This window comes from Oncorhynchus tshawytscha, linkage group LG17 (genome assembly GCF_018296145.1).
Source record: "Oncorhynchus tshawytscha isolate Ot180627B linkage group LG17, Otsh_v2.0, whole genome shotgun sequence".
In the NCBI taxonomy this organism is placed as follows: Eukaryota; Metazoa; Chordata; class Actinopteri; order Salmoniformes; family Salmonidae; genus Oncorhynchus; species Oncorhynchus tshawytscha.
In genome coordinates this window covers 2204889-2230681 of record NC_056445.1, presented here as the reverse complement: position 1 = coordinate 2230681, position 25793 = coordinate 2204889, and the positions used below count along the sequence as shown (strand labels likewise).

Sequence of the window (25793 nt, the reverse complement as noted above, 5' to 3'; positions counted from 1 at the left end):
ACCCACCTGTAGCACGCGCTCCAGCAGGTATATCTCTCTGGTCACCCCCAAAACCAATTCTTTCTTTGGCCGCCTCTCCTTCCAGTTCTCTGCTGCCAATGACTGGAACGAACTACAAAAATCTCTGAAGCTGGAAACACTTATCTCCCTCACCAGCTTTAAGCACCAGCTGTCAGAGCAGCTCACAGATTACTGCACCTGTACATAGCCCACCTATAATTTAGCCCAAACTACCTCTTTCCCTACTATATTTATTTTATTTTGCACCCTACTTTTTTATTTCTACTTTGTACATTCTTCCACTGCAAATCTACCATTCCAGTGTTTTACTTGCTATATTGTATTTACTTTACCACCATGGCATTTTTTTGCCTTTACCTCCCTTATCTCACCTCATTCGCTCACATCGATTATAGACTTGTTTCTACTGTATTATTGACTATGTTTGTTTTACTCCATGTGTAACTCTGTCGTTGTATGTGTCGAACTGCTTTGCTTTATCTTGGCCAGGTCGCAATTGTAAATAAGAACTTGTTCTCAACTTGCCTACCTGGTTAAATAAAGGTGAAAAAAAAAAAAAGTGGGCTCCATGACGACACCAGGCTGTGACCAGGCGGTTGTTTGAACACAGTTCTACAGGACAATCCCTGTCAGCAATAGAGGGGTAGGGGATAAAGGTGACTGGGGTTAGGCTCAAGTCAGAGTGGGATTTTTAGAGATGCTGACTACACGAGGTCAGCAGAAATCCTGACCCTTTCTGTACTGGGGAGGGCAGTGGCATAAAGTACTTAGGTAGAAAAAAATACCTAAGTAGTACTAAAGTAGTTTTTTGGAGGGTATCTGTACTTCACAATTTAAATGATAACTTTTACTTCATTACATTACTAAAGAAAATAATGTACTTTTTACTCTATACATTTTCCTCGACAACCAAAAGCACTCATTACATTTTGAATGTTTAGAGACAGAAAAATTGTCAAATTCATGCACTCATCAAGAGAACAATCACTGGTCGCCACGGTCATCCCCTCTGGCGGACTCACTAAACACAAATTCTTAAGTTTGTAAAAATGTTGGTGTCCTTGTCTAGACTTAAATAAAAATATATATGTTGTCTGGTTTGCTTAATATAAGGAATTTAAAATGATTTCTACTTTTACTTTTGATACTTAAGTATAATTTGGCAATTACATTTACATTTGATACTTAAGTATATTTAAAACCAAATACTTTTACTTACTCAAGTAGTATTTTACTGTGTGACTTTCACATAAGTCATTTTCTATTAAGGTATCAACACTTTTACTCAAGTATGACAATTGGGTACTTTTTCCACCACTGCTGCTGCACTGAGGGAGCTCACAGTCAAAGATAGGTCCAATTCCAAAGCAACCTCTAGACACTTCTCAATTACCTGAAAGCATTAGACAGGGCGTACGCAATATGTTTATATTCTGGGAAATATGCATCTTCTGGGCAATACTCTAGACTAGAGCAAACAAGATATGGCGGCGTTCCAGCCAGGTCTTCTCTTCTTCTTTCAATCACGACTGACTGAATGATGACAGTGCTTCTCTGACTGAGTGGAAGGTTAGCCCTCTTTATGTCAACACGCTAGATGTATCTTCCATGAAGAGCCAGTGACAACATTTTGTAAATAAGCAACATTTAATTCATCATCAACACATTAAGACAAAAAGGTATGAACTGTCTGAAATATATAGTTGTACAAATCACTACTATCGAGGTTAATATATCTAAATGCACTAAAGTTTTGAACTCCCATTTTTCTAAATCGATCTAAAGTGGTAACCATGGCATCTACCGGTATTTTAAAAAGGCACTTTACATGGCCTGAGCAATAAGGCAGTCCTACAGAATGGACCCAATGTTTTCTAGATTAGACACTGTTCTAGAAGGAAAACAATGGTTCTTAACCACTGGGGGGCAAATGCTAACTACTACTTTAGTCAAATTTTAACTTAGTCATACATGCATGGATGTGATGTCATCGGGAGACAACGAGAAAATTGGAACTTAGGATACACCCCAGAGATCCATTTGACAAATGTTGCTTGTAAAAGTTCATGTTGGGGTCAAAAATTAAAAGGTAAGCGGTGAGGAGGAGAGGTCACTGGACCTGTTTCTTCAGCCAGGTCCTCATGTACTCCACCTGTGCTGCCACGCTACTCTTGGCCGTGCCACCGGGGGCACTGTACTGCTCCACACTGCTACTGTAGTCCCACACTGCAGACACATCACTAGAAAACAGAGGGCTGGAAAGAGGAGCAAGGGGAGGATGAAGTGGAAAAGATAAGGAGTGGGGGGGGCAAAAGTGTGTTACTATGAAGAAGTGTGTGCATGCGTGCTTGCGCTTACCTGGCAGTCCGCAGATCCTCCACAGTGAGTTGGTTCAGGGGAATGCTCTTGGATTCAGCCAGAAACACAGCTTTACCTGAGATACCATGAGCATCTCTGAACGGCACCTGGCGAGAGAGAGCAAGATAATTTAATACCACAATTGTGACACAGAAACAGTTCAACTTCAAACCATTCCATCATTGTGATGAACACACAAACACACATATCCCTGGTTTGAGTGGATACTTCGTACTCACCCCCTTTCTGACGAGGTAGTAGGCAAGGTCAGTAGCCAGCATGTCAGGACTGAGGGCAGCTTCCATCACACTGGGATTGATCTGATACAGGAAACAGGAAATGGGTCAGAGAAATTGGTTGTGAAATGACTTAGAGGGAAGGATGTTGTAGGGCACTAAGGTGTAAGGGTTTAGGATGTAGTAAGTAGGGCACAATGGTCTAAAGGTGTACAGTGTTGTGCACTAGGGTGTAGCATCTAAGGTGAATGGGGTCAGGTGTAGCATCTCTCACCTTTAGAGTGGACACAACACCTGTGGTGACCTGCAGCACAGCGTGTACCGTGTCAAAGCAGTCAAACATGGCCTCCTTATCCTCCTAGAGAGTCAGAGAGCGAGATAATTATCACAGCACACACGCACACGCACACGCACACGCACACGTGTGACTGTACCTGCAGATCTTTGTTGTAGGTGCTTGGCAGGCCCTTCAGGGTCATCAGAAAGCCTGCACACTGACACACAGGACAGGGCACAGGTTTACACTAGTGATGCACCAATATGACATTTTTGTCTGATACTGATATATGATATTTTCCTTGCCAAAAAAACAATACCAATAACCGATATTCAAAATTTGAGGCCTTTTAACTATACTAGAATGCTTAACACACACACACGGACGCAGCGGTCTAAGGCACTGCATCTCAGTGCACGAGGCATCACTACAGTCCCTGGCACGAATCCAGGCTGTATCACATCTGGTCATGATTGGGAGTCCCATAGTGCAGCGCACAATTGGCCCAGTGTCGTCTGGGTTTGGCCGGGGTAGGCCGTCATTGTAAATAAGAATTTGTTCTTAACTGACCTGCCTAGTTAAATAAAAGGTTACACACACTGACCAAAATTTATTTTGTTGGCATTTACTTATGTCCCCATTACCAGTAACCAGGATTTCTATAGAACGCTGTTTGGGTCTTTGCATGTCAAAAAAGATAGACAATAGATACTGATACAAATAACACTATTTGACCAATCAGGACCTGAATATGACTGCACGCCACATAATAATTTAACACGTTCACACGTTTTTTACGTAATTACAAATTGATTACACTATCACTCATATTTCATGTCACAACGATTCATCGATACGTATGCTACGATGCTGGTAAAGTTGTCTCGAGCACCTATAGTGCTGGTCATAAAAAAAATAAGCTTGCTAGCTCATGGATGCAAACCAAAAACATAGCAAAATCTGTTTCAGTAGCTATAGTTAGCTAGCTAACTATATAGCTAGGTGTCATCTAAAATAACCCTAATTTATAACAGTTCTTATTTGATTAATGCTGGTCAGACCCATCTATGTGAATCTAGACAATAAGGATTAGCCACAATAGTAGACTTTGTGGTTAGCCTTCAAAATAAAAGTATATAATTGACAGTGATGCAAATTAATACAAATAGTAGTACTATACCATAATTGAATAAATCATTTCTCTCTCTCTTTTTTTCTCTCTCTCGGAGGACATGAGCCCTAGGACCATGCCTCAGGACTACCTGGCATGATGACTCCTTGCAGTCCCCAGTCCACCTCGCCGTGCTGCTGCTCCAGTTTCAACTGTTCTGCCTGCGGCTATGGAACCCTGACCTGTTCACCGGATGTGCTACCTGTCCCAGACCTGCTGTTTTCAACTCTCTAAGAGACAGCAGGAGCGGTAGAGATACTCTTAATGATCGGCTGTGGAAAGCCAACTGACATTTACTCCTGAGGTACTCTACATCTTGGCCATGTTCTGTTATAATCTCCACCCGGCACAGCCAGAAGAGGACTGGCCACCCCTCATAGCCTGGTTCCTCTCTAGGTTTCTTCCTAGGTTTTGGCCTTTCTAGGGAGTTTTTCCTAGCCACCGTGCTTCTACACCTGCATTGCTTGCTGTTTGGGGTTTTATGCTGGGTTTCTGTACAGCACTTTGAGATATCAGCTGATGTAAGAGGGGCTATATATATATACATTTGATGATCATGCTAAATGAGGTTGGAATGTTATACAAAAAAAATAAAAAAATCTACAAACGACAATTTGTTAATTTGACAAATCTGTTGAAATCACACTGGATGTATTATACTTTAGAATTGCATTGGGGGCATACTTATTTCACTGGATTGTGGATCAATGACATGGGGTATCAGTCTACTCTGACTGATACCTGACTAACCCGGTCAGGTCGAGCCTCACTAGCCAGATGAAGCTAGCTGGCTGCTTATAACGTTAGCTTTGGGCAACAGGGTTAAGTAGCTGGCTAGCTACTTATTTTCATGAAATTATGTTCAATTTCAAAAGGCGAACAACAATACTTACTCCAAGGATTCCTAAATCATTCCTAAGAATAATGAAAATGACTGCAGTTCCTACTGGTCATTGTTTTCAGGCTGGTTGTATTGGTACTAGCTAGTTACCAAGCTAAAGCTAGCTAGCTATCCCAGAAGTTGCAGTCGAACAAATAATGCTTTATTACCAAAGCGGTATTGTAAACACATCTTTTGTGGACGATGTTTGCAGGGTTTTTTGTACAGCTTTGACAGTGCTACTGATAGTAGTGGTGGCGCTTGGCTTGCACGTGGAAATTCAGAACACACACAGTTGTGTTATTTGACGTTTCAAATACTGTTATTGTCAAATAGTGTTATCATTTTTGACACTCAAAGACTCAAAAGGCATTCCATAGTATGTCGTGAAGCTAATAGCAGTAACGCTATTACTGTGCAACTCTGGTAGGGCAACATATGAACAATAGCGCACTTGGTAATGTTAGTGTGTACCGGTGCTCGACCAGTCGCGAAAGCCAACATCACCCACGACAGAGAACGGCTGATTGTCAAGGGCAATGAATCCCATTATCTTGGCGTTAATGGATTTCGCCTTTGAGTTGTCTCACTGAAATTTTCTTACTCTTTCAAATGACTGCTCGATCCACACAGCAGACATTGTGGGCTAAGGTTAGGAATACTGTGTTGCAGGTGCAGCACAAAAGTTTACGCGGCGTCAGTACGTTATATAGGTATGCACGTCAGCTTTGACATCGGTTTTTCACATTGGCGTAAACTAGACAAGACATCGGGCCGATACCGATGTTGGCATTTTTAGCTAATATCGTCTGATTCCGATATGTTCACCGATATAGCTGGCATCCCTAGTTTACACACACTGATAATACTATTAATATAATAAAGGATGCTTGCTTATTATAACATAACTAATGGTGTTCTAATGCGTTTCAGTTGGGGTCTTACTCTGCCAAAGACACGGCCAGCTTTACTCCTGATCAACTCCAGACTGTCAGCATTCTTCTTCTGAGGCATCAGACTGCTGCCTGTGCTACACACACACACACAGAGAGAAAGATTGTTAGAATATAACAAAGGAAAAAAGGGGAACATATTGTTTTGAGTTCAGTCATCACACACACACATGCACACACCTGTATGCGTCAGAGAGTGTGAGGAAGGAGAACTCCTTAGTGCTGTAGAGCATCAGGTCCTCTGCCATCTTACTGAGGTGCGTCAGACAAAGAGATGCCCAGAACAAGAACTCAGCTGAGAGAGGGAGGGGAGGGTGGAGCCAGCGAGCGAGACAAAGCATGAGCAGGGCAATGCAGTGAGTCGGTTAATGCCAATATTTCTCAACTTCTACATGTCTTCTCAGAATACTAATAAAGCCAATGTGGTTACCATACCAATAAAGTCCCTCTGGCCTGTGGCGTCCATGCTGTTGATGCTGATGTCATCAAAGGCCAGCTCTACAGGGGCAAAGACAGAAGACACAATCAATCTAAAACACCGGCTGCGGTCCAAACACTTACGACACACCCTCGCCCACTTACCCTCGCCTTATGCCCTTGGGGGGGGGTCCCCATCTTGGAGGGTGGTCCAAATGATCAGCCAAGCAAGGGAAGTTTACAACGTAAGCACCTCAGCCCTCATGTTTAGTCGGCTTTGCGAGTGTACAATTAGGTTCACTCTGGGCCTGAAACTCCCCATAATTCAATTCGCAACGATTGTACAGCAGCTAAGAAAAGTCCGCGAAAACTTAAAAACAACATCAATGGAGAAACAAGTGTAAGTGTAAGTAAAAACGAATGCAAGTAAGTTAAATGTTGCTACTACGTAAAAAGTGTGTTTGTTTGTTTCTCTTTTGGAAATAGTAGAAATGAAATGGTTTTCCTTCTTCAGAAGTTCCAGCTAGGCAGGCTAACGTTAGATAGCTAATTAATTTGCTAGCTATCATACAATAGGCGTATATTAACCAGTTGTGCATTAGAGGGCGCTATTAAAATTTTGGGATGAAAAACGTTCCCGTTTTAAACAAGATATGTCACGAAAAGATGCTCGACTATGCATATAATTGACAGCTTTGGAAAGAAAACACTGACGTTTCCAAAACTGCAAAGATATTGTCTGTGAGTGCCACAGAACTGATGTTACAGGCGAAACCCAGATAAAAATCCAATCAGGAAGTGACGCATTTTTTTGAAACCGCCTCATGCCAATGACTCCTTATATGGCTGTGAATGAGCTACGAATGAGCTTACGTGTTCCACGTATTCCCCAAGGTGTCTACAGCATTGTGACGTCTTTTTAGGCATTTCCATTGAAGAATGGCTGTAAGGGACCATATATAGCATGTGGTCACATGGTGTCTCCCGCAGAAAATCTCACGTAAAATACTGAGGTAGCCATTTTTCCAATCGCTTCTTATGAGAAACCAATTGCCTCGACGGATATATTATCGAATATATATGTTAAAAACACCTTGAGGATGGATCCTAAACAATGTTTGATGTGTTCCTGTCGATATTATGGAGCAAATTTTGAAAAGTTTGGCGTTATAGTTGTAGCATTTTACGGTCGATTTCTCAGCCAAGCATGATGAAGAAACGGGAGCTATTTCACCTACAAAAATAATCTTTTTGGAAAAAAAGGAACATTTGCTACCTAACTGGGAGTCTCCTGAGTGAAAGCATCCGAAGTTCTTCAAAGGTAAATTATTTAATTTGGTTGCTTTTCTTATTTTCGTGAAAATGTTGCCTGCTGCCAGCAGAGCTAGCATAGCATTATGCCATGATAAACTTACACAAATGCTTGTCTAGCTAGCGTTGACTGTAACGCATATTTTGAACATCTGACATGACAGTGTTAACAAAAGGCTAAGCTTGTGTTGAATATATTTAATTCATTTCATTCGCGATTTTCATGAATAGGAAAAGTTTCTAGGGGTATTTATGTCCGCTGCGTTATGCTAATGCGTTTGAGGCTGATTACGCTCCCGGATACGGGTTTGCTCGTCGCTAGAGGTTAATAATGATATATTTAATATACGTAGACATGCACTCAATTGACTGTAGCGCATATAAAGCACCCACAAGTTACCGGTGGCTGAAAACACAATCATCGCGGGATGAACGAGTGATGAATTTCCGGCCAAGGGTGGTCCATTTAAAAATCATTCCTTCCTCCCTCGCCCCTTGCCCTGCAAGTGTATACTCGTCAGACGTCATGATACATCATCAGAAGTGTCCACTTAATTTGAGGGCTGAGGGAATAGGGTGTGTCTTAAGTGTTTGTACCGCAGCCACAGACTTGGTACATGTGTATAATTAATTTACATTTTGCCTTATAAGCTCGTGTTATAACCATTCATAAGAGTTCACGGCTCCTTATGCATGTTTATAGGTTATGTATGTTTAAAGGAGCTGATTATCTATGCAGGTTGACTCTCACCTTGACGCAGCATTTCCCTGTCGATGTTGAATGGAGTTCCAGCTATTGCTCCACTGGGTAACAAGAGTAGACAAGGTATAACTAACTCACAGATGACATAACCGTGTGGGTGTGTGTGCGTGCACACTCGTGTGCGTGTACCTTCCCAGGGGGAGCACGTTGACTCGTCTATTGATCTCCTGAAGCTGTTCCACGTCTCTGCTCAGGGCCACCGCATGACTGGGGAACAATCATAGAAATATGTTTAGACTAACAACAACATCCCCGACCACCTCGATTCTGCCTTTTATTTGCAACATTTGAAAGTGTGTTTCTTATATTGGATAAAAGTAGAGACTCAGAGCTAGAAAATTGTATATCATATACTGCAGGAACAATGGGGAAGTAATTCTGCTTTGAAAGTTGACAAACTTGTAACTCGACAAACTTGTAACTCCACTTTTGAGAAAATGGCCCTTGAATATTTTGGCACACCTACTGGAGAGCTCTCCTTTGTCTATACCCATTAACCATTGTTCACACCCTTCTAAGCCTTAGCCCCACCTAAATCTAACAATTCACATGTGAGGCCATGTGCTAAACAAGGTGAGTAAGGTAGTAAACAACCCAAGATTAAGACTAAATGTTAAAACATCCTGAGCAATCTACACACAATACTTCATAATGACAAAGCAAAAAAAAAAACGATTTCAGAAATCTTTGCAAAGGTAAAACAGAAATACCTTATTAACATAAGTATTCAGACCCTTTGCTATGAGACTCGAAATTGAGCTCAGGTGTATCCTGTTTCCATTGATCATTCTTGAGATGTTTCTACAACTTGATGGGAGTGCACATGTGGTAAAGTCAATTGATTGGACATGATTTGGAAAGTCACACACACACACCTGTCTATATAAAGGGTCCCACAGCTGACAGTGCATGTCAGAGCAAAAACAGAGCCATGAGGTCAAAGGAATTGTGTTGAGGCACAGATCTGGGGAAGGGTACCAAAACAATTAGGATGCATTGAAAGTCCCAGAACACAGAGGCCAACATCATTCTTAAATGGAAGACGTTTGGAACCACCAAAACTCTTCCTAAAGCTGGCCGCCCGACCAAACTGAGCAATTGGGGGAGAAGGGCCTTGGTCAGGGAGGTGAACAAGAATCTGATGGTCCCCCTGACAGAGCTCTAGAGTTCCTCTGTGGAAATGGGAGAAACTTCCAGAAGGACAACTATCTCTGCAGCACTCCACCAAATCAGGCCTTTTTGGTAGAGTGACCAGACAGAAGCCACTCCTCAGTAAAAAGGCACATGACAGCCCGCTTGGAGTTTGAAAAAAGATTCTCTGGTCTGATGAAACCTAAATTGAACCCTTTGGCCTGAACGCCAAGCATCACGTCTGGAGGAAACCTGGCACCATCCCTACGGTGAAGCATGGTGGTGGCAGAATCATGCTGTGTGGATGTTTTTTAGCAGCAGGGACTGGGAGACTAGTCAGAATCCAGGCAAAGATGAACAGAGCAAAGTACAGAGATCTCAGACTAGAGTGAAGGTTCACCTTCCAACAGGTCATGGAGACTCATATCTCCCTCACTAGCTTTAAGCACCAGCTGTCAGAGCAGCTCACAGATCACTGCACCTGTACATAGCCAATCTGTAAATAGCCCATACAACTACCTCATCACCATATTATTTATTTTGCTCCTTTGCACCCCAGTATCGCTACTTGCCCACTCATCTTCTGCACATCTATCAACCCAATGTTTAATTTGCCATACTGTAATCATTTCACCACCATTGCCTATTTATTGCCTCACCCCCCTTATCCTACCTCATTTGCACACACTGTATATAGACTCTCTCTATTGTATTATTGACTGTATGTTTGTTTATTCCAGGTGTAACTCAGTGTTGTTTGTGTCGCACTGCTTTGCTTTATCTTGGCCAGGTCGCAGTTGTAAATGTGAACTTGTTCAACTAGCCTACCTGGTTAAATAAAAGGTGAAATAAAATTTCAAATTAAAAACATCAACGCTAAGCACACAGACAAGACAATGCAGGAGTGGCTTCGGGACAGACAAGTCTCCAAATGTCCTTGAGTGACCCAGCCAGAGCCCGGACTTAAACCTGATCGAACATCTCTGGAGAGACCTGAAAATAGCTGTGCAGCAATGCTCCCCATCCAACCTGAGAGCTTGAGAGGATCTGCAGAGAAGAATGGAAGAAACTCCCCAAATACATGTGAGCCAAGCTTGTAGCGTCATACCCAATAAGACTCGAGGCTGTAATTGCTGGCAAAGGTGCTTCAACAAAGTACTGAGTAAAGGGTCTGAATACTTATGTAAATGCAATATTTCATTTTATTATTTTTAATAAATTAGCAAAAATTATAAAAAACAGTTTTCACTTTGTCATTATGGGGTATAGTGTGTAGATTGATGAGGGGGAAAAAAATATTTGATTCCTCAATCCTGTTTTTAACTGTGACTCAGCAAAAAGCAGAGGATCTAGAAATCATTTAGGAACATTGTAAAGATATGCAGTGGGGCTTAACAGAAGGAGAGGCTATAGTACCTCAGAATCCAGTGGCTCCATCTGATTGGCTGAGCTCTCTGCATGTGGGTGTACCCAGGAAACAGGACATCAATCTCTCTGCAGATCAAAAGACAATAGGTAAACATGATATTGTGTGTGTGTGCGTGCATACATGGAACTGCCAACTGTGTCTTAATAGGGCGTTGGGCCACCACAAACCAGCAGAACAGCTTCAATGAGCCTTTGCATAGATTCTACAAGTGTCTGCAACTCTATTTGTTGGATTTGACACCATTCTTCCACTAGTCATTCCAATATTTGGTGTATTGTTGATGGTTGTGGAAAACGCTGTTTCAGGCCTCACTCCAGAATCTTCCATAAGTGTTCAATTGGGTTGAGATCTGGTGACTGAAGCGACCATGGCATATCGTGAAAGATCAGCGTGAACAGTTTGTCACTGAAGCTCCTGCCAAACATACCCCAACAATCACCCCTCTTTCAAAATCACTAACATCACTTCTTCTAGCCACGGTAGACAAAATAACAGGCAACTGGGTTTTGCCTAGCATTTTTATACATGGCCCTAAATGTTAATAGTGTTGGTTGACGGTAATGTGTGTGACAAGTCAGTCAAAACAGCATCCATATTGCTCTAGCCGGCAGCCTTGTGGAGATTCAGAATCTAACCCAGCAAACTAGTTTAGTCCTCAGAGGGACAGGTTTACACCCTATCCTTTTCCCCCCCCATGGTCCTTCGAGACGGTTTAGCAACCAACGGTTTTTCATGTTCCTGCAAAACACCGGATTCTGACTTGGCTACAGTGAAGATGTTCCAGTACCCAGATGATGAACAGTTTCCGAACCCCTGGATGTAGATGTGTTAGTTTGCATTCCCATATGCCAAAAGGGGCTGCTGTCACCACCCACACACACAAAGTTGTCGCTTCCCAGAGGAAGAAGAGCTGTGAGGCCTTACACCCCTCTCTCATGGTACAGTCGACCACCCATATTCCAGGGATCCTCAGTAGTCATGGAGTGACCAGACCCTCTCCAGTTGGGGGGAAGCAGAGGGACTACGAGGAGCTGCTTTATGAGAGGGAAGAATTCAGGAGGGCGTACTCTAGCCATTCCACAGACGATACTCCCCCAACTTGGCCCGGCTACTCCTGAGAGACACTACTCCAAGCCATCCAGTCCTAAGAGTTCACCACCTCCACAGGACCGTTGGGACTTCCACTACATCCAACGGTGGCCAAGCTGCTCTCCTGACTGACGTCCCACTAGAGCCCTGGGTCCCCTTCTGCTTCCCAGAGATGCCTAGCTCCCCAGCAGACCGACAACTCTAGAGTGCACAGTCCATCACACCAAAGCCCCCTCAACTATGGCAAGTCGAGGCTCAGGCTAAGGAAACTTCCGCTCGAGTCGTGTAGCTACAACTGCTGCCAAGGGGTCTGTTCTGGCTGCCTTTGCAGAGTCATCCCCTACTCCCTGTGAGGAGCCTCTGCAATTTGAGGCACATGCACGGGTGCCCGAGGTTCAACTATCTGCTACCCTGGAACCTTGCGCCACAAAGACTCCTACCGCTCTCCCTCAGGAGCCCTCCCTGCTCCTGGCACGGAACCAAAGCCAGCAGTGGATGATTCAACTGCTCCTAGGCTGAAGCCCAAGGCATGCAGCTCTTGCAAGTGCAGGAGTTCCCTTCCTTTCCGGTAGGACCAGAGTTCCCCTCCTTCCTTGTAGGGTCAGGTTTAGAGCTCCCTGCCTCCCCTGTAGGGTTGACGTTTCCTGCCTCCCTGGTAGGTCCAGTCGATCCTGCCCCGTTGGTAGGCTCTCCGTTTCCAGCCGTACCAGGCCCTCAGTCGCTGGCTCTAGTTGCAGGCTCCCAGTGTTCTGGTTAGGTCCGTGGACTGCTGCCTTAGTACAAGGGTCCCAGTCCTCTGCTGGTCTATTTCCACAGTCCCTTGCATTAGTAGCCTCTAAATTAGCTGCTCTGCCAGGCCCAAGGTATTCTACCCTGCTAGGCCCCACATTTGCTTCACCACCAGGTCTGCAGTCTCCTGCGCTGCCGGATCACGGCCCCACACCTTAGTGGGTATGCAGTATCCTAGCCTGCCAGGCTTACAGCCCCCTGCCCTGCCAGGCTCTAAGTTAGGTGCACTGTCTGTAGGTCTGCAGTCTCTTGCCCTGCTCAGAACACAGCCCAATGCCTTAGTTGGTAGGCAGTTTCCTAGTCCGTCAAGTTTAGGCCCAAAATCAGTTTCCCTTGCAGGTCCAGAGTCATTCTCCCTTTCAGGCTCAGAGTCAATTTCCCTGTCATGCCCACAGTTATCAGCACCTCTAGTTTCACTGTTTCCAGCCCTAGTCAGCCCTCAGTCCATTGCTCCGCCAGGCTTTAGGTTCTATGCCTTACTAGGTCCGCAACCTCAGTTAGTCCGTAGCCCCCAGGCTCAGTCAGCAAGCAGTCACCCTCCCTAGTGCTATACGCCAACCCTCCTGCACTCGTACCTGAACATGGGTCTCCTGTCTCACCAGGCTCGGAGTTAGCTGTTCCTCTAGGTCTGCAGTCCCTGCCCCTAGCCAGTTCGTAGACCCTGCTCAGCTTGGTTCTCAGTCTTCAGCCTCAGTAGTAAGCTTAATAAGTCTCCTGCCCTGCTAGGCCCTCAGCCCCCTGACATGGGGGACCCACCGTTCCCTCCAGTTCTGGGAGGCCGCCTGCCTCCTGCACTGAAATACCCTCCAGCCCTCAGGAAACCACCGGACATGGTGTCTGGGGCCCAGCTAGCCCCTTCCGTCAGATCCCTGAAGAGCCTCGCCCAGGGGTCCCCATCTGCTCCATCATGAGAGCCATTGCCTCCAGCAGCAGTGCAAGATTCACCAACCCGAGCAGCAGCCAGTGAGCTGCCAAAGACAGTTGTGGCCGACGTGCCACATAGTTCCTTCTACTGTGGTCAGCCTTCGGCACCATACTTAGCTCCCAAGGATGGGCCCCAGCGACCTGGCACCAGCTGAGCTAGAGGACCCTCCGCCACCCCGGAGGCATTCCACACTGTCTCCGCACCCCCTAAGCCCTGCCTCACAGGACTAGGCACGCTAGCACTAAGCTCCCCCTTGAGACCTGTGGACTCCATTAGAGACTGTGCTTTGTCCTAACAGGCAGGGCTTAGGAAGTGCACAGAGTTGCAGAGATAGTCCTTGGCCACCCAATGGAACGCCACAGGGCCTTTTTGTGGATGTTAATATTTTCATTCTAATTATTGGGGCAGCTATACAAAAAGGCCAACCTGCTCCCCACATCTCTACCAAACTTTCCTCACAGTCCCGTTAGGGTGAATCTCACCATCTCAGCTATCCATCACAGCCCTTTGGCTTCAGTCAATCAGCTTGCCCAAATTCACATCTGGACCCCTCCCACCCCAGGTCTGAGTATTTTTAGTCATCGAAAGAAGAAAACGCACATTTTGTATGGCGACTAAGTTGACTGTGTTTACTAGCAAGACGTGCGTGTATCTAAGAAAAACCAGAAGTTGATTCCTAAATAACTGAAGAGTGTGTGTTAATACTATGTGATAGTGATGAAGATAAATAACAGTTCTGGACTAAGAAGCATCAGTACTGTTCTTGCACAGACAGCCTGTAAGCAAGTCAGAATCTCCATGAATCAGCATTAAGTACATAGCGAGTGAGGGCTCAGAAGACAACCGCTCAGACAAGACCCAGCTAGCCGTTTTTTTTCACTAAGCATGATGGGATGTTAATTCCACACCTGTGTGGAAGCAACTGCTTTCAATATACTGTGTATCCCTCATTTACTGAAGTGTTTCCTTTATTTTGTCAGTTACCTGTACATAAAACTTACACTGCTGCTCTCTCCACCATGGTTGTGATGAGTTGGAGAGAGTTTCCCTTAAGAATGGAGATAGCATCCCTCAGCCACAACCTCATGTCTGTTACCACCTGATCAACCAATAGAAACACAGAATCATGTCTGAGACCCAATCATCCACCAATAAAACAAAGCAGGATTGAACAATCTCAAAACTCCACTAGTTACTTCTCTTTCAAAAAACAGGCAAAGAACGTATATTCAGGAGATCACCACACCTACCTGGTCATTTCTGCTCCTACCAGTGTGTAACTTCCCAGCTGGCTCACCTATCAGCTCCTGATAAAACACACACAGAGAGAAATATAATACAAATATATGCAGTGCATTCAAAAAGTATTCAGACCCCTTCCATTTTCCACATGTTACGTTATTCCCTCAATCTACACATAATACCCTATAATGACAAAGCGAAAACAGCTTTTTAGAAATGTCTGCAAATGTATTCAAAATAAAACACAGAAAAACCTTACAGTATTCAGACCCTTTGCTATGAGACTAAATTTTGCTCTGGTGCGTCCTGTTTCCATTGATCATCCTTGAGATGTTTTTTCAACTTGGAGTCTAGCCGTGCTAAATTAAATTGATTGGGCATGATTTGGAAAGGCACAAACCTGTCTGTATAAGGTCCCACAGTTTACAGTGCATGTCAGAACAAAACCCGAAGCCATGAGGTCGAAGGAATTGTCCGTAGAGCTCTGAGAAAGGACGCATTGAAGGTCCCCAAGAACACAGTGGCCTCCATTTTTCTTAAATGGAAGAAGTTTGGAAACACCAAAACTCTTCCTACTGACCAAACTGAGCAATCGGGGGAGAAGGGCCTTGGTCAGGGAGGTGACCAAGAACCTGATGGTCCCTCTGACAGAGCTCTAGAGTTCCTGTGGAAATGGGAGAACCTTCCAGAAGGACAAACATCTCTGCAGCACTCCACCAATCAGGCCTGTAGGATAGAGTGGCCAGATGGAAGCCACTCATCAGTAAAAGGCACAAACAAGATTCTCTGGTCTGATGAAACCAAGATTGAACATCGGCCTGAATGCCAAGCGTCGCGTCTGGAGGAAACCAGGCACCACGGTGAAGCATGGGGGTAGCATCATTCTGTAGGGATGTTTTTCAGCAGCAGGGACTGGGAGACTAGTCAGAATCGAGGCAAAGATGAACGGAGCAAAGTACAGAGATCCTTGATGAAAACCTGCTCCAGAGCGCTCAGGACCCCAGACTGGGGCAAAGGTTCACCTTCCAACAGGACATCAACCCTAAGCACACAGCGAAGGCAATGCAGGAGTGGCTTCGGGACAAATCTCTGAATGTCCTTAAGTGGCCCAGCCAGAGCCTGGGCTTGAACCTGATCTAACATCTCTGGAGAGACCTGAAAATAGCTGTGCCGATACGCTCCGCCATCCAACCTGACAGAGCTTGAGAGGATCTGCAGAGAGGAATGGAAGAAACTCCCCAAATACAGGTGTGCCAAACTTGTAGCGTCATACCCAAGTAGACTCAAGGCGGTAATCACAAAGGTGCTTCAAGAAAGTACTAAGTAAATGGTCTGAATACTTATGTAAATGTGATATTTCAGGGGGGGGTTTTATGCATTTGCAAACATTTCTAAAAAACAGTTTTTGCTTTGTCATTATGGGTTATTGTGTGTAGATTGATGAAGGAAAAAAACTATTGAATCAATTTTAGAATAAGGCTGTAATGTAACTAAATGTGGAAAAAGTCCAGGTGTCTGAAAACTTTCCGAATGCACAGTAATTCTGACAATCAGGAGTCCGGAATTTAATATTGTTACAATCTTCAGCCAGCACTCTGAAATGACTATTCAAGGTTAGCCCCACCCACACTTCACCTTTAGTCTGCGCTCATTGGCTGTGTGGATGTCCTCATCTCCAGGCTTGACCTCAAAAACACCTTTGGCCCATTCATCATGGATCTGAAACACACACACACACACACACACGGTCATCCGTAAGTGAAGTTTGGTTCATCTTTTGACCCAGCGTGTGAGCTGGGTTTGTGTTACCCATGGACCCTTGGGGGTACACAAATTGTGGGCAATATATTTTTAAACTCATGGGGGTACCAATTTTAGAATATTGAACACTTATGCGAGTGTCTAACAAGTAGCAACCAAGGCAACTGTGTTGTTCGATTATAATGAGAGTGAATGATTTCAACCGTCACGTGACTATTAAGCCATTGAAGATGGCGCAGTACTGGATGGCTGCCGCTTTGCAAGCTCTGAAATGCCGGCGTTACAGAGGCAAGAGAGGGGGGATCCTGGTGAGATTAAGGTGATGTGGCTAATGTAGTCACTTGGTTGCCTCTACATCAAATGGTATGCTAATTCAAGCGCAGTGGAATTCTACCTCACGAGGGGTTTTCACCTATTACCATGAATGCTGTATACATTTCACCTCAGGACAATAACAAGCTGGCACTCAAACTGCACTCAAACTGTACAAGGCTATAAAGAAGCAAGAAAGCCTACACCCAGAGGCTCCCTTTCTGGTTCCAGCCGATTTTAATTTGCCGTTACTAAGACACGGGATACCCAACTTCCAGCAACACGTCTCCAATGCCACTAGGGGCGATTAAGTCCTAGACCACTGCTATTCTAACCACAAACAAGCATCCAAGGCCCTCCCTCGTCCACAATTCGGCAAATCAGATCATGACTCCGTACTATTGCTTCCTGCTTACAAGTAGAAGCTGAAAGCTAACCACCTTCGTTACAGGCTCATTAGAAAATGTATCAGCGACATTATACCCACAATGAGAGTTTATTGCTTCCCCAATCAAAAGCCCTGGATTAACAGAGAAGTTGTCGCTAAACTAAATAACAGGGCTATCGCACACAGAGGTATCGTAGACAACCCTGATGCTACTGCCGAAGACAGGAATATGTACAAGTCATCCCGCTATGACCTCTGCTGAGTCAAACGAGCAAAAGGACACTATAGGAATAAGGTGTAATCATATTACACATGCTCCGATGCCCGTCACATTACGGATTAGAAAGGAAGACCCAACCGTGATCTGCCCAACGATGCCCTCTATCAGACGAACTTAACGCATTTTATTCCTGCTTTGACAACAACATTGAGCTGGGTATGAGGGTCGTTACCAACCCAGAGGATTGGGTGATCTCGCTCAGCGAGATCGACGCAAGAAGGGTATTTAATCAGGTCAATACCTGCAAGGCCGCGGGTACCGACGGGATTCCAGGGCGCATTCTCAGAGCATGCGCAGAAAAGCTGGCAGGCATATTCATGGTAATTATCAACGTCTCCTTGTCCCCCACGTTTTAAGATGACCACAAATCTTTTCTGTTCATAAAAACGCTAAGGTATAATACTACAATGATCATTACTTTAACTAATTATGACAAATGTTTAGGAAATGTTGAGCTATGTAACAAAGTAATGACTTGCAAATAAGTTACGTTACATGTTGTTGGCTGACAATTTGTTAGCTACGCTATCCTTACGAACCGCATAGCATTATAGCAAACTTGCGAGGCAATATATTAACTATAACCTAATGAATTACCCAACGTTTATTGACTTGATTATTCACGTCATTCTAAGCTGTGGTATAGTCGTTGTGCCTTCTCAATGAACATTGTTAATTCTGGCTGTATACTACAATTTCAGAGCACTCTCGTCTGAGTGTGCCAGAGCGCAGAATAACTGATGAATTTATGAACGCTCAACACCCACTGAATATATGGCCGGTGTCAGTAAACATTGGCAAAAAAAAGTGTAATTAAATTGTTACCAGCAGCAGTTTGTCACCAACGCTCTGGATAACATGAAAACAGCCTAACCAGCTCTACTAGGGTGAGTAAAATGGTCCAAGTGAGGTGTTCTCTCATTTATCTCTAGAAATAGCTAGCAAACTAATCAACATTAGCCAGTTAGCTTGGGAGCTTGACTGCCGTTGTGAGGAAAGAGCACTCGGATCAACCCTACTCCTCGGCCACAGTAGAGCTGGTAGGCTGTTTTCATGTTATCCAGAGCGTTGGCGACAAACTGCTGCTGGTAACAATTTAATTACGCTTTTTTTTTGCCAACGTTTACTGACACGGGCCAACCTCAGGTGGTGAGTGTAGGCAACGTCAGCTCCGCCACACTGACCCTTAGGGGCCCCACAGGGGTGTGTGCTTAGTCCCCTTACGTACTCCCTGTTCACCCACGAGTATGTGGCCACGCACGACTCCAACACCATTATCAAGTTTGCTGACGACAACGGTGGCAGGCCTGATGACCGGCGACAATGAGTCAGCATACACGGAGGTGGTCAGTGACCTGGCAGTGTGGTGCCGGAGCAACAACCTCTCCCTCAACGTCAGCAAGACCAAGGCGCTGATCGTGGAGTACAGGAAACAGGGGTGCGATCACAATCCCATCCACATTGACCGGCGGCAGTGAAGTTCGACAGTTTCAAGTTCCTCCGTGTCCAAATCACTAAAGATATAAAATGTTTGTTTTTTTAAACACACGCACTATTGTGAAGAAGGCATAGGCCCACCAATCCTCAAAAGGTTCTACAGCTGTACCATTGAGAGCATATTGACTGGCTGCATCACTGACAATAGCACCGCCCTTGATCGCATTGGCGCTAGAGGGTTGGAACTGACTTTTTAAATATTTCCTTTATAAGTAAGTATGCTTACTTCAAACATCAGAGTGAGGCAAGTGGTATTTACTTTATTTACTATTCTATTGTTTTTTTCTATTAATACATTGTTATTGATTATTGTATTGTTGGTTTTTGAGTTTGCAAGAAAGGCATTTCACTGTACTTGTGCATGTGACATTAAAACGTGCCATGTATATGTGAATGCAGAGAGGAATTCTGCACTAAGGCAAATTTTCAGCCGTCACCTATTAACTCCAAAAAAGCAACATGGTGGGTTATGACACATTCACACCCACTTTCTGTTGAGTTCGATAGTGTGATCAAAATTCAACAGTCCCCATAACCAAAAAAATAAGGCCATTCAAATGTAAAACGCAGTGGGTTAATGTGTGGATACATTTTAAACTTTAGGGGATATTGCTGATTTGATGTGGCCAGTACAATCTAGAAGTCTTCCACATTGTCTACCTTCTTGACTTTGTGCTGTTGCCTGTGCCAAATAATGTTTGTACCATGTTGTGCTGCTGCCATGTGGTGCTGCTACGTGGTGCTGCTACCATGCTGTGTTGTCATGTATTGCTGCCGTCTTAAGTCTCTCTTTATGTAGTGCTGTGGTGTCTCGTCATGTGTGTTTTGTCCTATATTTGTTTAATAGAAGCCCCCCTCCCAACATGAGGCCTTTTGGTAGGCCATCATTGTAAATAAAATGACTTGCCTAGTTAAATAAATAAAACAAAATATACTGGTGCGTGTGTATTCACCTGGTCCATCCCATGTAGGATATTGTCCTTCTCCTCTGCAGTGACCAGCTTGGCCTTCTCCAGGGCTTTAGCATATGCCTTGCTGCCACGGATGTCTGCGTCCCACATCCGCTTGTCATAGGCGATGGACGCGTTGAATTTTTCCATGATCGGGTCGGTGTCACCCACGAACCGACCTCCCCACAGTTTACTCCCCTGATAGAGACAAACAGGCAGGCATGGGCACGCAGACAGATAGACAGACAACTCAAAAAAGCCAGGACAGAAAGGCAGATATACAAATACACCGACAGAGACAGCATAGGCAGTGTCATTCGTCTCCAATTTTTCACAAAGCCGCCAGCTAGCAAACATTGAAACCTGTCAGCGCTGCTTTTCGTTGAAGAACCACTAGATCCAACAAGCTAGCATTAATTTAACCTAGAGAAGACCCATGTTGTCCAAGCTTCTGGACAGCTGATTTGACTGCACAGCGCAATGAAAACAATCCCTGGACATACAAAGCCAAACGTGGACGAGTTTAGCTGAATCAACAGTTTTAATAAAGAAATACATCGAAAAGTTGTCTTACATCTGCACTCGCCATTCTCTTCTCTCGAAGATACCGTAGATGTCTGACTGTTCACTACCTAGCATCAGCAAAACGTCGACGACAGGGCACAAATGGTGTGATAAGAATCAAAACCACAAATACTAGTATTTTGCCAGCAGCACAAACAATTACGTCACTTCGCATGGTAATGTTGAAACCTTCTAAATAAAAGCCCGCATTTCAAAACATTGCATGTGGATAACTCATTCGAATGATATTTAATTTTTATCAATGGCCATTTTTAATGTGCAAGAAAATACATTAAGTAATTTGTTAAAAGAAATAATTACCAATAATTAAGAAAAAAAGACTTGTCATTATCCGGTACACAGACAGCGCGTTTTCGAACGGACAGAGCGACACAGACTCAAAACATGTGGATATTGTGGATTCAAAGTGCATGGCGAACAAGGAAATTGCCCAGCTAAAGGCAAACAGTGTACTAAATGTGGAAAATGGAATCACTTTGCAAAAGTGTGCAGAACTTACCGTGGAAAAACAGTACACACAGTGAGCGAAGATGAAATGTCAATCAAAGAGTCAAACGCTGATGAACTGTTTATTGATTCAGTGACACAGAAAAGTAAAATATCTGAGACAGAGCAAGCCTTTGCTGACATTGAGATAGGAACACAAGGCACAGAGCTAAAGTTCAAACTAGAAACTGTAAACCTTATTCCTCTGAATAAGTACCACAGCTTGACATCTGAATGCGAGCTACAGCCCACCACGTGCAGAGTGACTGGTTATGGTGGGGAACAGCTCCCAGTAAAAGGCACATGCACTTTCAAATGCAAATACAAGGAAAGTGACATGATGTTGGACTTTTATGTTGTTGACTCTAGAGTGCTAGTGCTAGGTCTTAAAGCATGTTTAGACATGGACCTCATCAAGCTAGTTTTACCAGTGACAGCACCAGTAGAGACAGATAATTTACTGGAGGAGTTTGCTGATGTTTGATCAGATCAGTGAAGGCATGGACATGCAAGTGCACACTGTGTACAGCATCTTACCAGTTAGTGACACAAAACTGAAGGAGAGCCAAGCAGAAACAGAAAAGGACTCGCAACTCACACAGCTGAGGAAAGTCATACAGGATGGATGGCCTGAGGAGAGGAGAAAATGCCCTCAGAGCGTCTCAGAATTCTGGAACCATCGTGATGAACTATCACAGATCAACGGAATAATTTTCAAAGGAGAGAAGGAGTCTCAGAGAAGAGATTTTGACAAAGATCCATGCTGGACACATGGGCATGGAAAAGTGCAAACAGAGAGCACGGGACATTTTGTTTTGGCCCGGAATGTGCAAACAAATAGAGGACATTGTTGGTAAATGCGCCATATGTCTTGAACGACGCCCCTCAAACACCAAAGAGCCAATGTTACCTCACTGTATCCCAGACCGACCCTGGCAGGTCATGGCAACCGATCTGTTCACCTAGAACAACGAGGACTACATCGTAACAGTGGACTACTACAGCAGATACTTTGAACTCGACAAGCTTCACAGCACCACATCTGCAGCTGTGATACACAAGCTGAAAGCAGCCTTTGCCAGGCATGGCATTGTAGAGACTTTAATATCTGACAATGGGCCCTGTTACAAATCACATGAGTTTGAATCCTTCACAAAAGCATGGGAGTTCACACATTTCACCACAAGCCCGCAATACCCTCAAAGTAATGGCCTTGCTGAAAAATCTGTGCAGATTTCTAAATCACTCATAGATAAAAACAAAAGCAGACAAGAGAGACCCCTACCTCAGTCTCCTTGAATACCGCAACACTCTAGTTGACAACTTCAAATCACCAGCCCAGCTGTTGATGAGCCGCAGGCATCCTCTCCAGCACCAACCAGCAGCTGCAACCTGAGGTCGTCAGCTACAAGGAAATGCATGAAAAACGTGCACCGAGACAACAACAACAAAAGCGATACTACGACAGGTCAACTAGACCACTGCCATCACTGATCGACGGAGAGTCAGTTAGAATCCAGGAGCATGGCCTCTGGAAGCCAGCAGTCGTCATCCAGCCAGCTGACACTGAACGTTCATATCATATCCGCACCACAGAAGGAGCGGTGTACCGCCGCAATCGTCATCACCTACTGAACACAAAAGAACAACACACTGATGAGATTAACTGTTCCCCTGAAAGAGAACGTGATGGACTAAACACACACACAGCACAACATACACCATCCTTACCTGCAACACCACAAGAACCGTTGACTGACACAGAAGCATGCTCAGCATCATATCGCACAAGGTCAGGAAGAGAGGTCAAGCCCAGAGCTGTCCTAGACCTGTGAAATGTCAAAGGGTGTAGGCGGATCGCTGCCCTAAAAGAGTTCCAGACTGTAAACTTGTTATTGAAAGTTCACTTGAAATGCTTGGGTATTGTATTTGTTTGAAATGTTAAGATGTTATTTCTACAGTGAAAGCTGAGTTGCTGAGAATCCCTTGTTTGAAAAGTAACAGTATGTTGGATCATTGTTTCAGAGTCTATGTTGATTCGGTTGGTGTAGTATGCAATATAAATGGTTACTTACCTTGAGTTCAAACCACAGAGCATGTATTCAAAAGCAACCCTTAGAATATGTAAACATTTTTATTTTGTTTTATAAGAAGGGGGATGTAATATTAATATGTGTAAACATACTGAATTTTAATTGCATTTCAACGCCATATCATACTGTGCTATGATTGGTTAAGACCACCCAAATGGTTAGGTCATGGTCAATTTGATCCTGGTTGGTAATATGTGAACATGCCAGCTATAGCTAGCTAATAAAGAGCTACATTAAGAAATATCCTATAGTACTGCATTGTATTATTTTTTACAAAGTGTGCAAAACAAGACACCTGTCTCAGCTAAAGTGGGGTGGACAATACTCATTAGGGTCCTTACTAACCAAATATGTGTAGTTTTGGAGGGTGACTGTGTCGCACATACCCAGTAGCAGTTCGTTCTCCACCTCCTCCATAGTGAAAAGCCAGCAAGCAGTAGACCGTGCAACACAGTCCCCCTCACCATATTTGGTTAATAGAGACCCTACTGAGTATGTCCCACTCCACTTTCGCTGAGACAGGTAGACAAGCTTTCTCTCTTCAAGCCAATATGTATCCAATGTACAGTCTATTAGAGGTTTATTGCATTGGGGCTATAGAGGGGGTGGAGAATAAAGTGCTGCTAGATATGTACAACACAGTCTACCTCAAAAAAACAAACCATATTTGGTTAGTAGAAACCCTACTGGATTAAAGAGTCACCAGTACTCTGTATTAAACCTGTGGCCCAGCACAAGAGACCAATTTAAGTTTTGCAGACTCGAATAACATACACTGAGTATACAAAACATTAAGAGCACCTGCTCTTTCAATGACATAGACTGACCAGATGAATCCATGTGAAAGCTATTATCCCTTATTGATGCCACTTGTTAAATTCACCTCAATCAAATAAAATTGTATTTGTCACATGCGCCGAATATACCAAATATACCGTGAAATGCTTACTTACAAGTCCTTAACCAACAATGCGGTTCAACGCAAGAAAATTACATAACAATAACGAAGCTATATGCAGGGGGTACCGGTACAGAGTCAATGTGCGGGGGGGTACAGGTTAGTGGAGGTAATTTGTAAAGTGACTATGCAAAGATAACAAACAGTGAGTAGCAGCAGTGTAAAAAACAAAGGGGGGGGGTCAATGTAGATAGTCCGGGTAGCCATTTTAATTAATTGTTCAGCAGTCTTATGGCTTGGGGATAGAAGCTGGTAAGGAGCCTTTTGGTCCTAGACTTGGCGCTCCGGTACCGCTTGCTGTGCGGTAGCAGAAAGAACAGTCTATGACTTGGGTGACTGGAGTCTTTGATCATTTTTTGGGCCTTCCTCCAGTATTTAGGTTCTGGATGTCAGGAAGCATGGCCCCAGTGATGTACTGGGCCATACGCAGTACCCTCTGTAGCACCTTGCGGTCAGATGCCGAGCAGTTACCATACCAGGCGGTGATGCAACCGGTCAGGATACTCTCAATGGTGCAGTTGTAGAACTTTTTGAGAATCTGGGGATCCATGCCAAATCTTTTCAGTCTCCTGAGGGGGAGTAGGTTTTGTCGTGCCCTCTTCACAACTGTCTTGGTGTGCTTGGACCATGATAGTTAGTTGTTCAGTTTAGTTTATTCATTTCACCATTTAAAAAAAACAAGCACACATAAAACTTGAAAAAGCAATACATGCACATTAATAAAATCATTGAGGATAACACACAATAAAGTCTGGTGGTCCTCTTGAGACAAGATGGCTAGACGAGATGGAACACAGTATGGCAGTGAAATAATAAAACAACAACAGAGAAGAAGAACATCTATCTCATCATTCCAGTTACATCATAGGGGTTATTCATATGGGCACAGAAGACATAAAACATATTTTTACTTTTTAAAGCTGCCCAGAGAGGACGTTGTTTTCATGGGCAGAGGCAACTCAATCCATTCTGAGGCTCCAGTATACAAGAAAGTACCTTTCCCAGCCTTACTCCTGAACCTGTATAAGCACACATCAGCAACACCTGATCTGGTGCTGTGATTGTGTGCATCCCTAACACGAGGAAAGTAATAACTTAGATATCTGGGCGCAGGACCATAAATACTCCTGTAAACCACACCTAGTCTAATTGGGGACACTAGCTTCAACAGGCAGCCAGTTGAGTTCCTGAAAGCAGCTCCTGCCTATGTGAGTATGTGGACTCACTTTCAATACTAGCCTGATCAGCTTATTCTGGAGCTTCCCCTTCATAAGATTAGATAAGCATCCAAAGCAGGATGTACCAGGGAGCTAACAGGGGTTTTAGTAGTCAGCACCTCACCCCCTAACTCCATTCATCCCAGGTAGCTAACAAAAGATTTAGTAGTCAGCACCTCACCCCCTAACTCCATTCACCCCAGGTAGCTAACAGACGTTTTAGTAGTTACCACCTCCCCCTAAGTCCATTCATCTCAGGTAGCTAACAGAGGTT

At 44.1% G+C, this 25793-nt stretch overlaps 2 protein-coding genes across 3 annotated transcripts in view; both read right to left on the bottom strand.

Moving 5' to 3' along the window:
* Window positions 1-25793, bottom strand: part of LOC121838636 (NLR family CARD domain-containing protein 3-like) — a 733752-nt gene that overhangs the window by 267757 nt on the left and 440202 nt on the right. The window lies entirely within an intron of this gene.
* asl (argininosuccinate lyase) lies at window positions 1650-20911 on the bottom strand. 2 transcript variants are annotated; one of them, XM_024376719.2, is made up of 16 exons: window positions 20755-20911; window positions 20184-20378; window positions 16628-16711; window positions 15001-15057; window positions 14752-14849; window positions 10935-11012; window positions 8517-8594; window positions 8376-8428; window positions 6332-6394; window positions 6077-6191; window positions 5889-5973; window positions 3050-3109; window positions 2890-2973; window positions 2619-2699; window positions 2380-2486; window positions 1650-2276 (listed from the first exon to the last, which is right to left on the bottom strand). In XM_024376719.2, the coding sequence occupies exons 1-16, from the start codon at window positions 20767-20769 to the stop codon at window positions 2132-2134; spliced, it is 1398 nt and encodes a 465-aa protein (XP_024232487.1). In that variant the 5' UTR covers window positions 20770-20911; the 3' UTR covers window positions 1650-2131. The 2 variants fall into 2 exon arrangements, with proteins under 2 accessions (XP_024232487.1, XP_024232488.1); XM_024376720.2 differs by lacking the exon at window positions 3050-3109.